At 39.6% G+C, this 19,458-nt stretch overlaps 1 protein-coding gene across 2 annotated transcripts; it reads left to right on the top strand.

Annotated features, from left to right (window-relative positions):
* Nucleotides 1-1,265: 1,265 nt before the first annotated feature.
* slc7a6 (solute carrier family 7 member 6) lies at nucleotides 1,266-19,419 on the top strand. Of its 2 annotated transcripts, none has more exons than XM_066647364.1 (10): nucleotides 1,266-1,396; nucleotides 6,459-6,958; nucleotides 11,991-12,116; nucleotides 13,375-13,519; nucleotides 14,106-14,229; nucleotides 14,363-14,466; nucleotides 15,603-15,699; nucleotides 15,874-16,023; nucleotides 17,347-17,530; nucleotides 18,137-19,419. In XM_066647364.1, the coding sequence occupies exons 2-10, from the start codon at nucleotides 6,472-6,474 to the stop codon at nucleotides 18,202-18,204; spliced, it is 1,485 nt and encodes a 494-aa protein (XP_066503461.1). In that variant the 5' UTR covers nucleotides 1,266-1,396; nucleotides 6,459-6,471; the 3' UTR covers nucleotides 18,205-19,419. The 2 variants fall into 2 exon arrangements, with proteins under 2 accessions (XP_066503461.1, XP_066503462.1); XM_066647365.1 differs by having other exon boundaries at nucleotides 18,104-18,229.
* Nucleotides 19,420-19,458: the final 39 nt, after the last annotated feature.

Below are 19,458 nucleotides of genomic sequence, written 5' to 3'. Positions count from 1 at the left end.
AGCAGTGGCTAAGTATTTCCATTTTGAAACTGCAGTGTTCCAAAAAACATTCATGTTTTCTTACATTTACATTTACATTTATGCATTTGGCAGACGCTTTTATCCAAAGCGACTTACAAAAGAGGATCTAACATTCGAACTACAGCACAAATTATACAAAATACCTTACATTAAGTGCAGTATGCCAGGAAGTAATAAGTGCATTAAAGAAAGACATTCAGTGCAAAAGATACTCTCGGAAGAGCTGGGTTTTCAATGATTTCTTACCTCATCAAACCAAAGAGCTTCATCAATGGGGCTTTCAAATTGCTGGTGGCAGTGACTAATTGCATATTCTTAGATAAATATATTCTTTTCAATGTAAAAATATGTAAAACACTATATATAATTTGATAAGAGAGACACGTTTTAGGGCTTCAATTGATGACCAGAGGGGTAGCTTAAAGGTAAGTTAATGTAATAATTTTATTCTGGCCATTTCTATTAGTCTATTTTTCATGGTTTTACTTTTTGTTCAAAGTGTAAATAATATATAATATTTTTCTACTTAATGCACAATATCTGCTGAAATTTCACTTGCCTTATTGTGTTGTCTATGGGGTAAAATGCCTGAAAGTTTGTACACTGTATACATGAAAATATCAAAGATCTACAGCAGTACAAATATAAAAGCATACTATAAATAAATAAATTGTTGTTGTTGTTGCTGCAAAGAACAATAGTAATCCTTTGTTGAACAGTCCCTCAGTATGTGAGAAATATCGCCCCTTGTGGTGAAATTCTTAAACTTGTATCAATGAGTGAGTATGCATATACAAGGCAGTTCCAAAAGGTGCTACGCATCTCAAAATAAAAAAAAAATGGCAAGGTCTTGTTATGGCACTGATAATACCAAAGACTTCTTAGAACGTGACAGGATCTGGCTTTTGGATTTTTACAGATGTTATAAAGTGTTGAACCAAAATGGCTCCCTACTATTAGGCGAGTGTGAAGGTTATGAATAAAGGTCTGTACACTAAAATAGTTGGCTATACCGTATGTCGAATGGAAATCTGTTTATATTTGGCCATAAGTCCAAACATTTAGTGCTTTACTTGAACACAGAATCTCCGTGGGTGCAGTCCACTTTCAGGGAGTAAGGAGCCATTTGAGACTGTAGATATGCATCTTTTAATCGAAATTCTGACGTTGTCAGTTTGTCTAGATTGTTATTGGTGGGCTGAGCCGTTAAAGAGACACACGTGACCATAATATTACCGGGGTCACGTGACTGGCTGGTCGTGTGTCCTACAGTATCTGGCCGCTGTATCGGGGTTTTCAGGTTCAGTCGCGTCGATGATGCTCCCTCACCGGACATAAAGATACTGCGCTCCAGCTAAACGAAGAACACCGAGAGGTAAGAACATGGTCAGAGATGCAGACTGGCGAAAATAAACGGAGCGCAGGAGGTCTCTAAACAAAAACAAAAACCTGGCTTTATTCCATTTGCTGCATCCTTTGTAAGCATCGATGTTTTCAGTTGGTTAAATGTGTGTGTGTGTTTTTGTTTTTATTTATTTATTTAATTATTTTGCTGTTTAGGTTAAAGACATACTGTATTTCTACGATAAATACGTTTCTCTGTTTTGATAAACAGGATGTTGATGTGGTGTAGTGCCTTAGAAAAAAGGATAGTCATTAGAGTCGCTGTTTAATCCTCTCAGAATAAGAATATAGCAAGAGAGTACATTCCTGATGAAGGGGGAATTAGCTAGTGATAAGTGCCCTGCAGTGGAATTTAAGAGTCTAAAAGCAGAGTAGCCCATAAACGTAGTGCAGGGAGTACGTTGGCTAGAACTTAGAAAACTGATTTTAGCTACCACTGGAGAAACAATACCTACACCAGTTGCTTTTGTTAACTGTGTCCATCCCACTGCTTTATATGTTTTCTGTTTTTTTTTCACATAAAGAAGTTTTCCTTCCTCGTCCACATTTGCACTTCTTAACTTTGAAGCTTTAACCACATTAGTGGTCAAAAGTTGCTCATAGTTTGGCGTGACACTACTGTTTTTTCCTAACACTCTGTTATGTACGAGTTTTGGCTCCGGTTCCGCGTACAGAGCTCCTCGACTCAAAAACACGCTCCTCCGCTGTCTCCTCAACAAAGGAGGTTGCCAGATCTGAGTGGAATCCTCATCGGGTTGACAGATTGTTTTGAAAGAAGACCATGCTCGTTGTGTTTTCGTGGTTGAAGTCGGGACCAAACAACTTCCTTTAAATTAAAACTGAGAACTAAATATATACAACTTCTTCATTAAAAAAGCTTGCCACATTTTAATTTACGTAAAAGACGTAAAAGTGTTCACTAACTAGTGGACAACAAGTACTGGATTTCCATACATTTTGTCTTTGTGTAGTGAATTGTGTATTTTGCAGTATTACTAATGCACAGCACAATAGGAACAATTTTGTGGTGCAGTGAATGGGCTAGGAGCTAGATCCATGAGGTGTTTTACATCTAAAAATATTAAAAAGTATTTTTACAGCAGCAACAAAAGGAGTTTTTAGCACAGGATTGAGTCTACCAGGAGTTTACAGAGTTGCCAGATATTAAGTTTAATTCCCTTCAGGTTGGCAGATAATTGTTAAACATGATGTGGGCGGCACGGTGGCTCAGCAGGTAGTGTCATAGTCACACAGCTCCATGGACCTGGAGGTTGTGGGTTCGATTCCCACTCCGGGTGACTGTCTGGGAGGAGGTGTGTTCTCCCTGTGTCTGTGTGGGTTTCCTCCCGCAGTCCAAAACGTTGGTAGGTGGACGTCCTGAGTCCTGAGTCCTGTGAAGGACTGGGGCGCCCTCCAGGTTGTAGCCCTGCCTTGCGCCCAATGATTCCAGGTAGGCTCTGGACCCACCGTGACCCTGAATTGGATAAGCGGTTACAGATAATGGATGGATTCTGCTGTTGAAAGCATACAGAACAACAGCAATTAATTAAAAAAACAGAGAACTAAACATATGCCAGTGTCTTGTACAATTATTTCTTTTAATACATCTTTTAAATTTAACATTAATTAATTCATTAAGTTTTTTTTCCCAAAGAAAATATATAAAAGCTGCTAAAGAGTTTTATTTAACATTATGAAAACACACTTCTGATGATGTATGTTGAAAATGGGAGGAGCTACACTTTTAGGTTGATACTTGAAGGCAGATTATTTGAGTAGCAACAACAGAGCCCCTGTTCTCTCTATTATAAGTCTGTGAAATATCACAATTGTTTTAAAGTGAAATTAGAGTTCCTTTAAGAAGGTACAAAACTTGATTTTGACTGGAGTTTTTTTTTTAAGGATCATAAAAATAATTTATCTCACCATGGCAACTTTACAAGAGAAGACAAACTTTATTTACTTGTAATGTCAGTAAACATAAACAGATTTTCCATTGAGCATTTCTATTGGTCCATTCTTCCTTGGCCTAATGCAAAGGATATAACTTATGTAGCAGAATTATAGACATGTTATTACTGCTACTGCAATGTGTAATATTAATGGCATTATATGCAAAACAACTTTAATGATAAAAGTGTTCCATGTTTTTATCCTGGGGAAAAAAAGCCAGAAAAATACATGACAAACAAAGGCAGAGACGGGACAGCCAGGCACTCCTAAAATAACAAGAAAACAAGCCTGTGCCTCAAGGGCATGAATCAACAGCCAGGCAGGCTCACGCACTGGAGTGGAGCACAAGGTCAAAACCACGGTGACGATGGTGGTTTCCAGGGAAACGGCTGCACACACTCTTCTGGCACCAAGCATTTCTACAGCACTGGACGCAGATGTTTGGGGTATGACATTCTGGGAAGCATGCTCAGTGATGGGAAACAAAACTCTGGGAAGTGGTTCTCTCCAGTGCAGAGATTGGTGATTTCCTTTTTAATCTGACACTAGGATGAGAATGATATTATTACATGTACTTTTAAAAGTACATATGCACTGGAATTTCTGAAAAGAAAACCAGCAAAAACCAGATGAAAAATACAATTTAAAACCTTGAAATTTACTATTAAATAAACTTCCACATCAACTAATTAGGGGAGTAACATAACTCCTTATCTACCATTATAAATTTGTGTTTGTGTGTGTGCGGCCTGTACATTTGTGCGTGAGAACAAGCATAAAGTAGTATTATATGTTCTACTACAATCAAAGTATCAAAGACACATTCATTTTAAAAAGAAATCAGTAACTTTCTAAAATGATTATCCATAACAGTATAAAGCAGATTTTATATTGAAATCTAGTGGTCTGGATGTCTCAGTAATTCTGTTCTAAATCTAATTTAATCATTACAATCTATGCAACATCAACTTGTTCATTCAGGGCATAAAATACAATTTTTTATATTCACTCATGTTTTTGTTAAAATGTTATTAAAAAATAAATTAAAAATGAAACTTACTTGACATCACTTAATATTGATTCTAAATAAAAGGTCTGTCAGAATTGAAATTATCATCATATTTATTTTAAATCAAACTAGATGGTCAAACTAGATGTCTTTCCCATTTGTGTTTGTGTATGCTGTTGTCAAGCCTATTTTTCCTGGCTTTTGAAATTGGTATTAATGACCAGACAAGTGACCAATACTGTGAAGTGTGGAACAAAGTCATCTAATCTGAGGAATCAGCTCACCACTGTAAGTGGCTAGTAACTGCAGATCGGGGACTTGTGCTTAATCATTTATGAAAGACCAGTGTGATTTTCTTTTTTTTCTGTACTTAACAAACACTTTGAATGTCAGTAATTGCTCAAGAGCGTTTCTCATCCATTTGATTTCAAGGAGCAGTAAATCATTTTGAACACCAAACAGCTGCAAACTCTATGGACGTGGTTACTGAGTAATTAACGTGCAACTCAGAATCAGATTAAATGCTCATCCAATAATAACCAATTTTGCTAGTACAGACCACGCCCGTAGAGGCTGAAATGGGGAGGTGAACTCAGAGGTCTTTGGGGAGGAGTTCAGTGTGGCTTATGGATGTGTATGAAGCCAGACCCCCCATTGGATAAATGAATACAAGAAAAGGTGGAGACAGGGTGGAGGTGGGAGCAAGTTTGTCCGATGCGTAAATGACGTGAATTTGTGGGGTAAATATAGGGCTGAGAGGAGGAGTTTGGGCATGGTCCTACTCCCAAAATTATGTTATTACATAACTACAATTATGAATATTTAACAATAGAGCAGGGCTCCTGCCGTGGGGTCCATCTTGTTTATCGTAGGCTTATTAAAATAAATCTCTGATATATCCAGGTCTGTAGCTGTCAGTGCAATTACTATTTCTTAATATGGAATATCATTGAAGAAAATGACTGATTACTTCATTTAAGTTTAGTTCTCTTTAGGAATAGGAAATAGGTTATGTTCAGTTTGTAAGATTCCAAAAGTGGATTCTATTGGTCAAATACATAACAGTATCATTGTGAGCAAAGTCCCATTTGCATTGGTTGCATCATCAATTAGAAAACATTTAACACATGCATAGTATGTTTACTTTTCCATTCAGGGCTGACTTCACACCTGTTCAATATATTGGAGTCTACTTGTGACCAAAGTTATGTTACAATAACTCATGTTGCAGTTATTCTAATTAAATTCAATCCTATTTATTTCTCATTATTTTGACACTTGCTTTTGGCATGTCAAAATGCTCATTTCTTTTTAGATTTGCATCTACAAGTCTACTTGTACTATTTGAATATTTCAGGTGCTTTGGATTCCTATTGAATTCCTGAATGGCTGCAATACCGTACAGTTTAGTTTATATCTTGCTGTAGTTAGCGAGGTCTCTAACCAATCTGACAAACCCACAGACACTATGCTGACAGTTGCTGAATGTTCAAAAAGGTTTCATGAGAGAGAGAGAGAGAGAGAGAGAGAGAGAGAGAGAGAGAGAGAGAGACTAGCATACTGGACAGAGACTGTTTATTTTGTTTGTATTTTTTACTCATTTACAGACACTGAAGCTTTGTAAACACATTAGACTGGGTTTGAGCACCAACTGGAGAGCTAGCAAATGATGAGGAAACTTCTGAATTTCATAAAAAGTTTTTTTGATTACAGTTGTGAATGTTAAATTTGTTTTTTATTTATTTATTTATTTATTTATTATTGCTCATGGGCTCCCCCTACAGTAGCAGAGTGTAATTCACTTTTACAGCACTCTCCTCAAATCAAGGGGGAGTGGTCTCCCACCCTCCTCCAAAGGAAACATGGTGCAGGAGATGAAAGGGCAATTAAGATTTTAAACTACAAAAAAAAGATAGGTCTGTTGGTTGGACTCATTTGAGATTGAGAAAAAACAAATGTCTGCCCTCGGTTTTGGGCCTTCTGGGCAATGTAAAGTAACCCTTTCAAGTTTTGGTTTGTTTGTAGCAGGTGGGAACCGCTGATAATCTGCTCTTTTTTTCTCTCCTTTGAGGCCTAGAGACAGAATGGAGGATCACACAGAGACTAGCAAAATGAATGGCCAATCAGCAGGGGCAACAGAAGATTCTCAACCCAAAGAGAGCATGCAGCTGAAGAAGGAGATCTCTTTGATCAACGGCATCAGCCTCATTGTGGGCAACATGATCGGCTCAGGGATCTTTGTCTCGCCCAAAGGTGTGCTGCTTTACAGCTCCTCCTACGGCCTGTCTCTGGTCATCTGGGCCGTCGGGGGCATCTTCTCAGTGATTGGAGCGCTCTGTTATGCCGAGCTGGGCACCACCATCACTAAATCAGGGGCCAGTTATGCCTACATCCTGGAATCCTTTGGGGGATTTGTGGCCTTTATTCGGCTGTGGACGTCGCTGCTCATCATCGAGCCCACCAGCCAAGCTGTGATAGCCATCACCTTTGCCAACTACCTGGTGCAGCCACTCTTTCCCACATGTGAGCCACCATACTCAGCATCCAGACTCCTCGCCGCTGCTTGCATATGTGAGTACGGTGCTTTTAGAGACAGGGATCAAACTCAGGTATTCTGATTGTATGTTTTTTGTTTGTAAAGTTCATCTTGTATGAGGTGAATAATCAGACTTCTGAGTGAGTCCCCAACATGGAGAGGGGCTAATGAACCTTAACGGAATGGATTACCCAGATATTAGACTGAAACCATTTTCCCTAAAACTGTTTGCAAAGAAAAAAAATTACTTAGCTTTTTCTTTCTTGTATTTCTTCTTGCTGTACTGCCATGCTCAGATACCGACTCTGTTCTGAACATTGATTTTCTTGTCTCTCTCTCTTTTCTCATTACACCTTTATCCTTCCTAACACTCTTACATACTCACTGAGAAAAAATGTAGTAAACAGAGCCCTGAGGGACTTTTTCTTCAGGCCTTCCCAGGAGTTTAATCCTATTGATCATATGTAGCAATTAATTTGTCAGATGTTTGTGTTTTTTTCCCCTTGCCTTCACGAGACTTGTTCTTCTCGTTCTGTTGTGCTGTGCTTGTTCTTTTCTCTTCTACCTGGAGACCTTTGTATGCCTCTGTCCCACATTTCAAAAACACCACATACCAGTCCTCCTGCTTTTGTTGAGAGACAAATGAGGTCCGGAGCTACTGTGTTTTTGCAGTGTAAATTAAAATGCTTTTAACTACAGTCTAAGCTAGATCTGTACTTTCCGTTTACGTCTGTGCATTCTGTCACCCAGACGTTCACAGCAAAATATTGTCTTTTGAAATCAATATTGTCAATATATAATATATCTAATATTTTTCATTATGATATTGTTGCAAGAAGATGAGTCAGATTATACATGTCACATCTTGACACTTTCTGGTTTGTTTTCTCCTTTCTGTTGGGCTTTCTCTTCGCTGTTTTCCTGTCTCTGCACATGGCTTTGTTTATGTTCATTCTCCGCCTTTGTCCCGCCTATGTTCCGCCTTCTTTTCCCTCGTTATCTGTGTCAGGTGTGTCTAGTTAAGTTCTGTTATTTAAGCCCTCTTCCCTCACTTCCTGGTATCGGTCATTTTGCTTTGTTTTCGTCGTTGTCGTTTGTTGTGTTTTCTTCCTCGCTCATACCCGTCTCTCTTGCCTGTTTCCTGCCCGAGTCCTCTAGTGTTGTTTCCTTCTCTTTCCTATATTTATCAGTCATGTTATTTCGTGTTTCTCTTCAAGTTTGTTTCGTTTTGTTATCACTCTATTAAAACCTTTCCGTGTTGTAGCGAGTGTGTCCGCTTCCCGTGAATCTCCTCATCACACCACCCTGACAGAATGACCGATCAAAAAATGGACACAGCTAACACGGACTACCCCTTTAGGAGAGGTGTAATTCGCCGGACTCCTTTCCGCAAAGATCCCGTGGAGGAGGCGTTGAGAGCGGCTTCAGAGTGGAGTCAACGGCTGCAGCTCATCTCCGGTGCGGTTCATTTCCCACAAACAGAAGACTCGATTCATGAATCGAGTGATTCCTCCAGCGGGAATCGATGGAGCCGGAGGAGAGAACAGGCTCTAAACCCAGCTCCAGATAATTACCCCCTCAGGTCCGGGGAGATTTTTGGGGGGGCGTTATATACAAGGGCTGTTAGCCTCAGATCACAGGACATGGGAAATGAGGCTAACAGGGGCGCATCTCCGGAGGACCTAAGTTTAAAGTCCCTCGAGAGTGCGCCCAAACCCGTTAAATCCAAAACGCGTGCTCGGCGAGCAGCACGAGCACCTGCATTGCTGGGCGTGTCAACTCCGGTTCCTGTAAGAGCGGCACTTCCGGTAGCGCCTCTCTCCGTGCCCGCCGCACCTTCGGCCGCACCTGTCTCCCTGAGCGCGGTGCCTACGGCCGCGCCTGTCTCCATGAGCGCGGTGCCTCCGGCCGCGCCTCTCTCCATGGACGTCGTCGCAGTTCCGCCTGCCTCCGTGGATGACGTCGTCGCAGTTCCGCCTGCCTCCGTGGATGACGTCGTCGCAGTTCCGCCTGCCTCCGTGGATGACGTCGTCGCAGTTCCGCCTGCCTCCGTGGATGACGTCGTCGCAGTTCCGCCTGCCTCCGTGGATGACGTCGTCGCAGTTCCGCCTGCCTCCGTGGATGACGTCGTCGCAGTTCCGCCTGCCTCCGTGGATGACGTCGTCGCAGTTCCGCCTGCCTCCGTGGACGTCGTCGCAGTTCCGCCTGCCTCCGTGGACGTCGTCGCAGTTCCGTCTGCCTCCGTGGACGTCGTTGCAGGGTCTCCAGTCTCCGTGAGTACGGCTCCCCCAGCCGCTCCTATATCTGTGACTTTGGCTTCGGCCGTTTCGGCTCCTGAGACTGTGGCTACGGCCGTTTCTGCCCCTGAGACTGTGGCTACGGCCGTTTCTGCCCCTGAGACTGTGGCTACGGCCGTTTCTGCCCCTGAGACTGTGGCTACGGCCGTTTCTGCCCCTGAGACTGTGGCTACGGCCGTTTCTGCCCCTGAGACTGTGGCTACGGCCGTTTCTGCCCCTGAGACTGTGGCTACGGCCGTTTCTGCCCCTGAGACTGTGGCTACGGCCGTTTCTGCCCCTGAGACTGTGGCTCCGGCCGTTTCTTCCCCTGAGACTGTGGCTCCGGCCGTTTCTGCCCCTGAGACTGTGGCTCCGGCCGTTTCTGCCCCTGAGACTGTGGCTCCGGCCGTTTCTGCCCCTGAGACTGTGGCTCCGGCCGTTTCTGCCCCTGAGACTGTGGCTCCGGCCACTTCTGAACCTGTGACTGTGGCTCCGGCCCCAAGGACTTCGAGGCCAATCCCCAGAACTGTACCCAGGCTGGCACCTTGGACAGTCCCACAGACACATGCCAGTCCTGGGTACCACCCAGTTGTTTTTGTTCTTGTTTCTGTTCCTGTTCTGGTTCCTGTCTCTGTCCTTGTCCCTGTGCCTTTGTCTGTTTTTGTTTCTGTTCCGGTCCCTGTCACCGTGTTCGTCTCAGTCCTTGTTAATGTCATGGTCCCTGTTCCCTTGCCTCATGTACAGTTCCCAGTTAAACCCTTTGTCCAGTCTCATGTCAAAGTCCCTGTTAGTCCTCTTCAGTCCTCTGTCCAGTCACGTGTATCTGCTCCTGTTTTGTCTCAGTCCCCGTTCAGTGTTCAGCCCAAGGTCCAGTCACGTGTGTTTTCTCCTGCCTATTCTCCGTCTCTTCTCTCTAGTCCTGTCCGATGTCCGTTTAAAGTCTAGTTCCTTGTTCCCTTTTCCATTCTGAGTCTTTTCTAGTTTGTCTTGTTTCTTCTGGCCCCCTCCTGCGCCAGCTCCTGGAGAGTCTCGTTTTTCGCGCTCCGGGAGTTGCGCGTCTTGGGGGGGGCGTCTGTCACATCTTGACACTTTCTGGTTTGCTTTCTCCTTTCTTTTGGGCTTTCTCTTCGCTGTTTTCCTGTCTCTGCACATGGCTTTGTTTATGTTCATTCTCCGCCTTTGTCCTGCCTATGTTCCGCCTTCTTTTCCCTCGTTATCTGTGTCAGGTGTGTCTAGTTAAGTTCTGTTATTTAAGCCCTCTTCCCTCACTTCCTGGTATCGGTCATTTTGCTTTGTTTTCGTCGTTGTCGTTTGTTGTGTTTTCTTCCTCGCTCATACCCGTCTCTCTTGCCTGTTTCCTGCCCGAGTCCTCTAGTGTTGTTTCCTTCTCTTTCCTATATTTATCAGTCATGTTATTTCGTGTTTCTCTTCAAGTTTGTTTCGTTTTGTTATCACTCTATTAAAACCTTTCCGTGTTGTAGCGAGTGTGTCCGCTTCCCGTGAATCTCCTCATCACACCACCCTGACAATACATAGACTTGTACTGAATGTGAATTATTCCACTGACAGATAATTTGGTTTTTGCTATTTTTAAAAGTTTTTAAATAAATAATATGAATAATTTAGGGTTTTTAAGAAATAATACTGCAAATCAAAAACGTTTGCCACTGTTTTAAAATTCATTCTCTAAATCAAAACTTGAAGTTGAAAACGTTTAGTATAATGGAACAAATAATTTGTGATTTAAAAAAAAAAAAGTTTTTGATTATTCAACATATTTCTAGACAGTATTTAAATGTTTAAATAATAGCCAGATAATTCATTGTTTTTGGCATATTGTCTCTGTCCAAATAAAAACCTGCATCTCCAAAATAGTACATTTATAAGAGCTGGAAAAAATCTTCTTCACTTTCAATGGATGTCAATTTAACAATATTTTATTCCAAATAATGTTGTAGCATTGCTATTGGTCCAGTCGCCATTTTCACACAATTTGAAAGACAGCTGCTATTTTCAAATTATGTAGTAAACTAAAAATGGACTCAAATGCAGATACAAGGTTTTCTGTGGACAGGAAAATATCTCCTAAAAGAATAATAATATAAAAGATCTGCCAGTAAAGTGAGATCATTTTACTTTATTATTTCTGTTTAATTCAATTCAATTGTATTTATAAAGGTGACAGTAACAAGGAAAAATTTCCTCAGAATATAGGAAATAAAACCACCAAAATGGACACTGGACCAATAAAACAGACACTGGACCAAAAAAAAAAAAACAGACACAGAGTGGTATATAAATAAAGAGCAGTATATAAAGCAAGAGAATGATTATGATTTTACAAATATCTAAAATGTTCTATATTGTGTGTGTTTAGAGCTGTGTTAATAAAGTATTGTCTGAGGTAAACAAACAACTGTTCAAAGTAAAAGCCCGGCCTCCACAGTCAGTCATGGACATTAAGCTGATGAACTCTTTGACATGCACATGGCTCCAGGATCCCTCAAATTTTGATGCTTGTTCTAGAGGTAGGGTGTGGTGTGTGGGTGCTGTCTCGTGTCAAAGTGTTGTTAGAGTTAGAGCTATCGCTATGGCAGGCCTAATTGGAACACTGTAAATTTACATAAAAACAAGTCTAGCAAAAATTGTAAGCTCCTTTTAACCTCAATATGAGAAATAATGGATTTATTCAGAAGGCTTTCACTTTCCAGTTTATTGCAGGATAATGATGTGATAATATCACATCTGCCCGTGTGATATACTCATTATTTCCATTTTCCCTTTATTGCAGGTCTATTGACCTTCATTAATGCAGCATATGTGAAGTGGGGTACCAGGGTCCAGGATGTCTTCACCTATGCAAAAGTCCTGGCTCTCATTGTCATCATTATTACAGGATTAGTCAAAATCTGTCAAGGTATGATTGCTCGTTGTTTTTTCCACATATTACTACAGCGTGATGAAACATTGCCACATTCTGTTCTATTGTTCTACTTTTTAAAATCATTTTTTGTGCTAAAATAATAAAAGATAAACCTCAGAATAAGAAGGAAAGACATGCTGGTAGGTGGATTGGCTGTAGGAATGTTTCCACAGGGTCAGCAATTGATGCCTTCCATGTGAGCTCCAGACCAAAAGTGACCTTAATTAGGGTTTAAAGTGGTTACAGTAGATGAATTAATGAATAAATGCTAAAAAGTAATCAGTAAACACCCACTAAATATTAATTCCCAAAATGTAAATGGGTTCTTTTTATTCAGCTACAAATATAAATAGAATAATAAAACATCGTAGGAGAGGGATATTTTCAGGAACAACCAAAGTTTTCCTGGGTTAAATCAGTCTGATTGCAGCAATCGATTTCTGAGACAATTCTGGTCTTCTCTTGTATGCTACATGACCACCTTACCATTGGAAAAATTTTCCCTTGATCCAGTATGGCGGCTTTCAAATGACGGCTATGTTCCAGCCAAATAGATAGGCACACTCACCCATTTCTTTGAAATAAAAGGGTATCCTGTGATTTTAGACTCACCCTGTATAAAAAGAAGATTATATAATATAATAGGTTAATATTTTTTTTAATATAATTTTAAAATAATTTTTATTATAATTTTGGCTCCACCTGCACAAATATTTCCACAGCTGAACTGGGTCTGGACTGTTGACAACACACATTTTCCTGCACTCTAGTTGCTAATTTGTGTAGGTCTATGTTACCGCAGGCCACCTTCTTAATGTACGTAATGTACAATTATCTGTATAACAAAACCCATGAGAAGCCCAAGGTGGCTGCTGATGCTCCCTCTCATAAGATATTGTTAATTAATAGTAATTATGAAACAGCTAGTTCCAAAGGCAAAGAGACATTCCATATAGAGTATAACAGCAAAAGGACTTTTAACTTAAATATTTTATTAACCATTAAATAAACAATATCACACATTAGGGAGTTTTACAGGGGAGCCATCATAACACCCAGTGCTATTATACTGTATCAAAATGCTTGGACAGGACTGACTATTATGTAATGCTTCCTTAAATATATGCATTTAAGTGAATATAAAAAGATAGTACCCTGCTGTGCTGGTGTGTAAGACCAAGTAATACACTACATAATTATTTTAACTGCATTATCTTCTGGATTATTTCTAAGAGTTTGCTTTATCTTGAAGGTTATACCCAAAACTTTGACGGCTTCTTCGAAGGCTCGTCTCGTGACCCGGGAGGCATCGCTTTAGCCCTGTACTCTGCCCTGTTCTCCTACTCAGGCTGGGACACACTCAATTTTGTCACTGAGGAAATTAAAGACCCTGAAAGGTGTGTAGAAATATTAAGTCATATGTTAAAGGAGTGTTTTAACTGTTTTTCAGCCTAATGTCCATCTTCTGCATCTGATGGCCTCTCTATTACCATGGACTGATTCTGATTCATTTCTTGTTTCTTTACCTGAAAAAAATCAAATGATATTTCTGTCTTGCTACATTTTCTCCATAGCTTTGGGAGATTTAAGCATGTTATTTTAGACCAAAATGATTCACAGTGAGGTGAACACACCTGAACAAAATCTCTATACTAATAGATAGTGGCTGTTATAAGAACTGGCACTGTATTTACATTGTTTTTAACTACTTTCTTGCTAAACGTTTTTGAGAAATGTTTGTGAAGATTTTTATTTTTGCTGCAGTTGTTGTTTTACTGAGGAAACAATGCATTGGCTAGAAGGTGTGTTTTTGACTGCTTTAAATGCCTCTGGTTATAAGTAAACCCAAAGGTTTTCTTTGATTTTACTAAAGAAGCATGTCAGTTGCTGTCTGTGATAACCTAGCAACTGAACTTAGCACTTCTTCATTCATGTGAGCTTCCTAAAACTGCAGTCCTTTCATCAGTCTGCTTCATTTTGCAGGAATCTTCCTCTGGCCATAGCAGTGTCCATGCCCATTGTCACCATCATTTATATCCTTACCAATGTGGCCTACTATGCCGTGCTGGACATGAGCTCCATCCTGGCCAGTGATGCTGTGGCTGTGGTGAGAACATATCTAAAACTATTTGCCCTTGACCAGTTGAAAGGTTCAAAAGAGTTCACAGTGATGAAATAAGCGACCATGAGTTATGTTGCTATGTTGAGGAGTGTATAAGTGTGTCCATATTTTCCCACAGACTTTTGCTGACCACACTTTGGGAGTAATGAGCTGGACCATACCCATAGCTGTGGCTCTGTCCTGCTATGGTGGACTGAACGCCTCCATCATTGCTGCTTCAAGGTGGGCTTCAGTGATTTGGTATTTAACTATTCATATTTTGAATATTTGAATAATCCAGTGAGATCTACCAGTTTGTGTAAGGTCCAAGCTAATTTGCAGAACAATGTAACAGAACGATATGAAAAATCTGAACAGAAGTAAAACCGAAATTCAAATCAACTGAAAACCAAAACAGAAAGAAAAATGCGGGCAATAAACAAACACATAAAATACTTAAGCCTTGTAATAGTTTAGTCCATTCCACAAATGGTGTAACAGTTAAATTCTAGGACACAGTGCTGTTTCTAATAGCCCGTTTTATTTTTATTTTTTTATTTTTGTTCCATTTGATTAATTTAATCTTGGCCCAAACCTCTGTGCTTCCGAATGGTTTATTTATTTTATTTTATTTTAAGTTTTAAATCGGAATGTGCTGCTTCCTGGTATTCTCTCTGTTTTTGTTATAAATTTGACAATCAGTGACAATTTTTTTCTAGTTTCACTAGCAATGTTGAATACCTCATTAAGGACTCAAATATTAAGACGTGTAGATGAACATAGATTCAGAATAACCAAGCTTGAGCATATTATAAGAATTTATAACCATTGCTGTAGTCAAATGGCCGGAAATTGTATCCTCGGTTCCCAAATGATTAAAAAGTGTAATTAAAACAAAAGGTGATTTATTACAACAGGTAACATGCCTCAGTTGCCTATACTTGGTCAATGGTCAAATTCAGAATAAATCAGTTAATTTAAATAAAAGATGAGGATTAACAAATCATAGTTTTTTTTTGTTTTTACTGTGTTTTGCAAATAAAATGTTTTTAAAATACAATTTGAATTGAAATGATCTGAAATAAAAACAAAATTCCAGACACAAGATTATTTAGAAAATAATAATAATTTGGTGTTAAATTTATTTTTAACTAAATTCATTCAACTAATATGAATTTATATCTTGATTTAATTATATTTTTCACTATTAATCAACAAGAAAAAAACAACAACTAATTGTTAATAGTAACATTTATAGCACATGGCACTCCCTGGTGTCAGTTTTTGATTCTGTTTTGAACTGATGACTACTTGTTTGACTGGTCTGATGCTGTATGAGAAATGTTGTTTTGTGCTTACTGTGTCATTTTTTTTTGCAGACTGTTCTTTGTGGGTTCTCGGGAAGGTCACCTCCCAGATGCTTTATCAATGATTCATGTGTACAGATTCACACCAGTGCCTGCTCTCCTCTTTAATGCAAGTGCACTTTCCTTAGTTCTTTTATGCTTTATTTAAATGTAGGCCATAAACACAAACACTGGTCTTGAGTCTGAATATATTGAATGTGGAATTTTGAAGTGCGGCGCTATCTAGTGTTGACAGCGTTTCACCGCATGTTCCCTTATTTATACTGAACTTCTTTATTCACAGTGTGCCATGGCTCTGATCTACCTAGCTGTTGAAGACGTATTCCAGCTCATTAACTACTACAGCTTCAGCTACTGGTTTTTCGTCGGCCTGTCCATAGCTGGTCAGATTTATCTGCGCTGGAAGGAACCAGACAGACCCAGACCACTGAAGGTGAGAATGTCATAACATGTGCAAGAACCGCCTGCCAGTTGTAAACTCACACTCAAGCAAATTATTCAATGAAAAATAAAACACTGTCTGCTGTTGTCACAATTTTATTTTCTAGAAAAGTTGTTAAAAAGAGCAAAGAGAAACTAGGCAAACTTAGATTTGCCGGACTGCCATTACCCATATAGCCATTGTCACAGAGGTTTTTCTGGCATTTCAAAAACAGGAAATGCCCAAAATACATGCCCTTGTCATTGGAAGGTCTGGAGAAGCTTTGGTGCTTCATATCAATGTCTTTGTTTACAAGTGTCTTTTATTATGTGATTTTGTTTTGAGCACAATGATTTGTTCATAATATATGACACCGGCATCAGTGTTTTCCGTGTTCCTTTTTTTGTAAAAATAAATACTAGATGTTCTACTACGGAAGAACAAAGAAGACCAATGACATTTTGTTGATTTTAAGAATTACAATTACTTATTTATTCAATGGAACAGATTAAAGCATGTGAAGTTTAAGGAGGCTGTGTGCAGCTATATGGAGATTTATAAACACACTAACGCCACAAAATGTCTCCCCACCAGTTTCTTTTACAAGAGTCAAATGCACACACTCATGTGAAATAAGACAAATTCAGCAGTCGTCCTCTCTCTGTGAGATATAATATGTGTGTAAATATTGCAGAGTTCTGAGCCGTCCTGCTGAGGTTGTGAACTAACCAAGGCCGAGCCAAGGCGCTGCCAATGCGCATGCTGTTTCGCGAGTCACACCCCCAGAAACACTGTTCCTACTTAAATGATCTGAAACAACAAAGCCAATAAGCCACCTATGGGGCAGCAATAAAGTAATATACCATGTGTAAACAGAGAGGAGATGTAGCACAATGTGGAAAAATCTTAAATTTAAATTCATTTAAAAAATGTTTTTGATGACAGTCGTAAACATTGCCTTTAATACCTGAATTAAAAATATTCATTAAAGAATGTCTCCAGTAGCGGGAAATATTTAAAAGAGATATTAACATGTGTTATTCATGGGCTCTTAAATTTAAGGGAACACTCTTAAATTGGAAGTTGGAACACTGAAATAAGGAGGTTTATGAACCTAGAAAAATTTAAATGAGATGAGAGTATAGCTCTTTTTTTCTGAGCCACATTTACTAAAAGGCCTCATGTTTATATTTCAAGATGGACCAGCTCATTCCTATATGTGGGCTTTTAGCTGTTTCCACTGCAGACAATATGTGCAGATCAAACTAGATTTGAGCAGCCTGTCTGCATAAATAAACTTCCTTAACTTTTTCAAACCTTCCTGTCTGTACACAGCTGTCTCTGGTGTATCCCATCATCTTCTGCTTGTGTACGGTGTTCCTGGTGGCTGTTCCTCTTTACAGTGACACACTCAACTCCCTCATCGGCATTGCCATTGCACTCTCAGGAGTTCCTGTCTACATCCTGGGCATCCACCTGCCTGAGGACAAACGCCCTCCTATCATCACCAAACTACTGCGTGAGTACTTCTGCTTTGTTTGGCTAGTTTACCAAGTGGAGTAAATAGAACATTGCAGCTGTGTTGCTGCAAAAAAATGTACACAAAAACGTTTTTAGTTTTTGACCAAATTAACACTGTGTACATGGGCAGCACAGTGGCTTGGTGGTTAGTATGTTTGCCTCTCAGCACTGGGATCCTGGGTTCAAGTCCTATCTGGGTGGTGTTTCAGTGTTCTCCCATGTCTGCATGGGTTTCCTCCCACTGTCGAAAAACATGGAGGTTAGGTGAATTGGCTTCCCTAATAACTGCCCTGGTGTGGGAGTGTGTTTGCCTGGATATGGATTGGCGCACTATCCTGGATGAAACCCTAGTGCCCAATGCAGTCCTCCAGGTGCACAATCATTTTCTATTTTTCGATCTATTAGCACTATTCTCAATCTATAGCATGGCCATGTTCGAAATTCTGGGTCTTAGTTGGATTTCTGAGGAGAAATGAATAGGATTTTTGAAAATTATTGTTAATAATGCCTATATTTAGCTTATGTTCATTTGCCTTTTTGTGTACTTAATTTTTTTAACTTCTATTTATAGGTTTGATCTGATCAGTGTATGTTTCTTCCTCAGGTTCTATCACTCGAATCACTCAATTCACCTGTTTCTGTGTGCTCACTGAGATGGACCAGAATGAATAAATCATTTCCTCTTCACTACTGCATGACCAAATATGTCCAAACATCAGCAATCAGCGGATTGGAAGCACAAACGCAAACTGTGCTGGACTCTTGCCTTTATTCAAATAAAGAACTTCAGGGTCATCCATGTGACATTAAAAACACAATACCTTGAAACTCCAGTAGAGGGCAAGCATGCACAAACTGAAAAAACCCTTGTCCTAGTCTCTGGGGAAAGACCCAAGATGCAAAAAACAGTACTGTGGTATTTGAAATATCACTTAAGCTGATGGACTTCATTTGTCTTCCTGTGGCCTGAAGGGAAAACCTATATGTTTTAGCATTTTTATGAATTTTATTAATTTAATTCATCCTAATATTAGGATGGATTTTCTGACTGTAAGGAAGTGGTGGTTTAAACCAGTTTAGTTTATTTATTAACAAAGTATATATTGGTCAGTGGTGGGGAAATTTATTCTTGGGTTTAGCCAGATAATTTAAGCATAAAGTGATGCATATCCAGCAGGAAAGAATCCTTGTCTTTGGCCTAAATTATCTGACAGGTCCCTCGCATAGTTTTAAAGTATTTTACCTTTTTAGATAATCTGCTATTCTTGGCATTGGAGAGTCAGAGGGACACTGAAAATATGTAGTACCCACAAGCCTTAATTTTTTTTATCTAAAAATTGGTGCGAGAGTGAACTCGTCTTCTTGGGTCACGGTTATTTTTATGTCATCACTTGTTTCTTAAAAGTATTGGTTTTCAGAGTGAGTCCCTGACTCAACACCCTCTACCTCTTTCTCATGCTGCCCTTTGCAGTTGCACCTCTACTCAGTGTAAGAGTGTGTATGTGTGTCTGCATTTGTGGAAAAACTTCCCAAAAAATGAATTATGGGAATTTTAAGTTTTTATGCAGTAATGAGAGGGGTTATGACTCACTGTCTCCATGTCTGAAAGTCTCAAAGTTTGTTCCTAGGTCTTCTTCCATATTTAATGAATGTTCTTTAAATAACTGAGTATGGTGCAATATGTAACAGCATGTTCTATATGGAATAACTGTTTAAAGAAATGTAGAATGAAAGCCTGACCATGTGCTGGACTAGTGCATTGAAGTGACCGCATATAAAGAGAAATGGGCGTAAAACTTCTGGGGCACTTTTGTAAGGGGTGTCTGGGGAGGCATATTAATGTTATTTAATTTATTGTAAGGACTACCAATAAAATTTTCTCAATCAATATATGCAGGTACAGCACATTTCTTACAACCAACAGCA

The sequence above is a fragment of the Hoplias malabaricus genome, chromosome 16, assembly GCF_029633855.1.
Source record: "Hoplias malabaricus isolate fHopMal1 chromosome 16, fHopMal1.hap1, whole genome shotgun sequence".
NCBI classification, from domain to species: domain Eukaryota; kingdom Metazoa; phylum Chordata; class Actinopteri; order Characiformes; family Erythrinidae; genus Hoplias; species Hoplias malabaricus.
The sequence above is the reverse complement of the archived record's forward strand: the minus strand, read 5'-3'. Positions and strand labels throughout refer to the sequence as shown.

Excerpts from the sequence above, each read along its gene's own strand:
- slc7a6 (XM_066647364.1), top strand. The coding sequence starts at position 6,472 with ATGGAGGATCACACAGAGACTAGCAAAATGAATGGCCAATCAGCAGGG. Across the intron at positions 14,230-14,362 it reads CCAGTGATGCTGTGGCTGTG|ACTTTTGCTGACCACACTTT; the intron begins GTGAGAACATAT and ends ATTTTCCCACAG. Across the intron at positions 16,024-17,346 it reads ACAGACCCAGACCACTGAAG|CTGTCTCTGGTGTATCCCAT; the intron begins GTGAGAATGTCA and ends GTCTGTACACAG.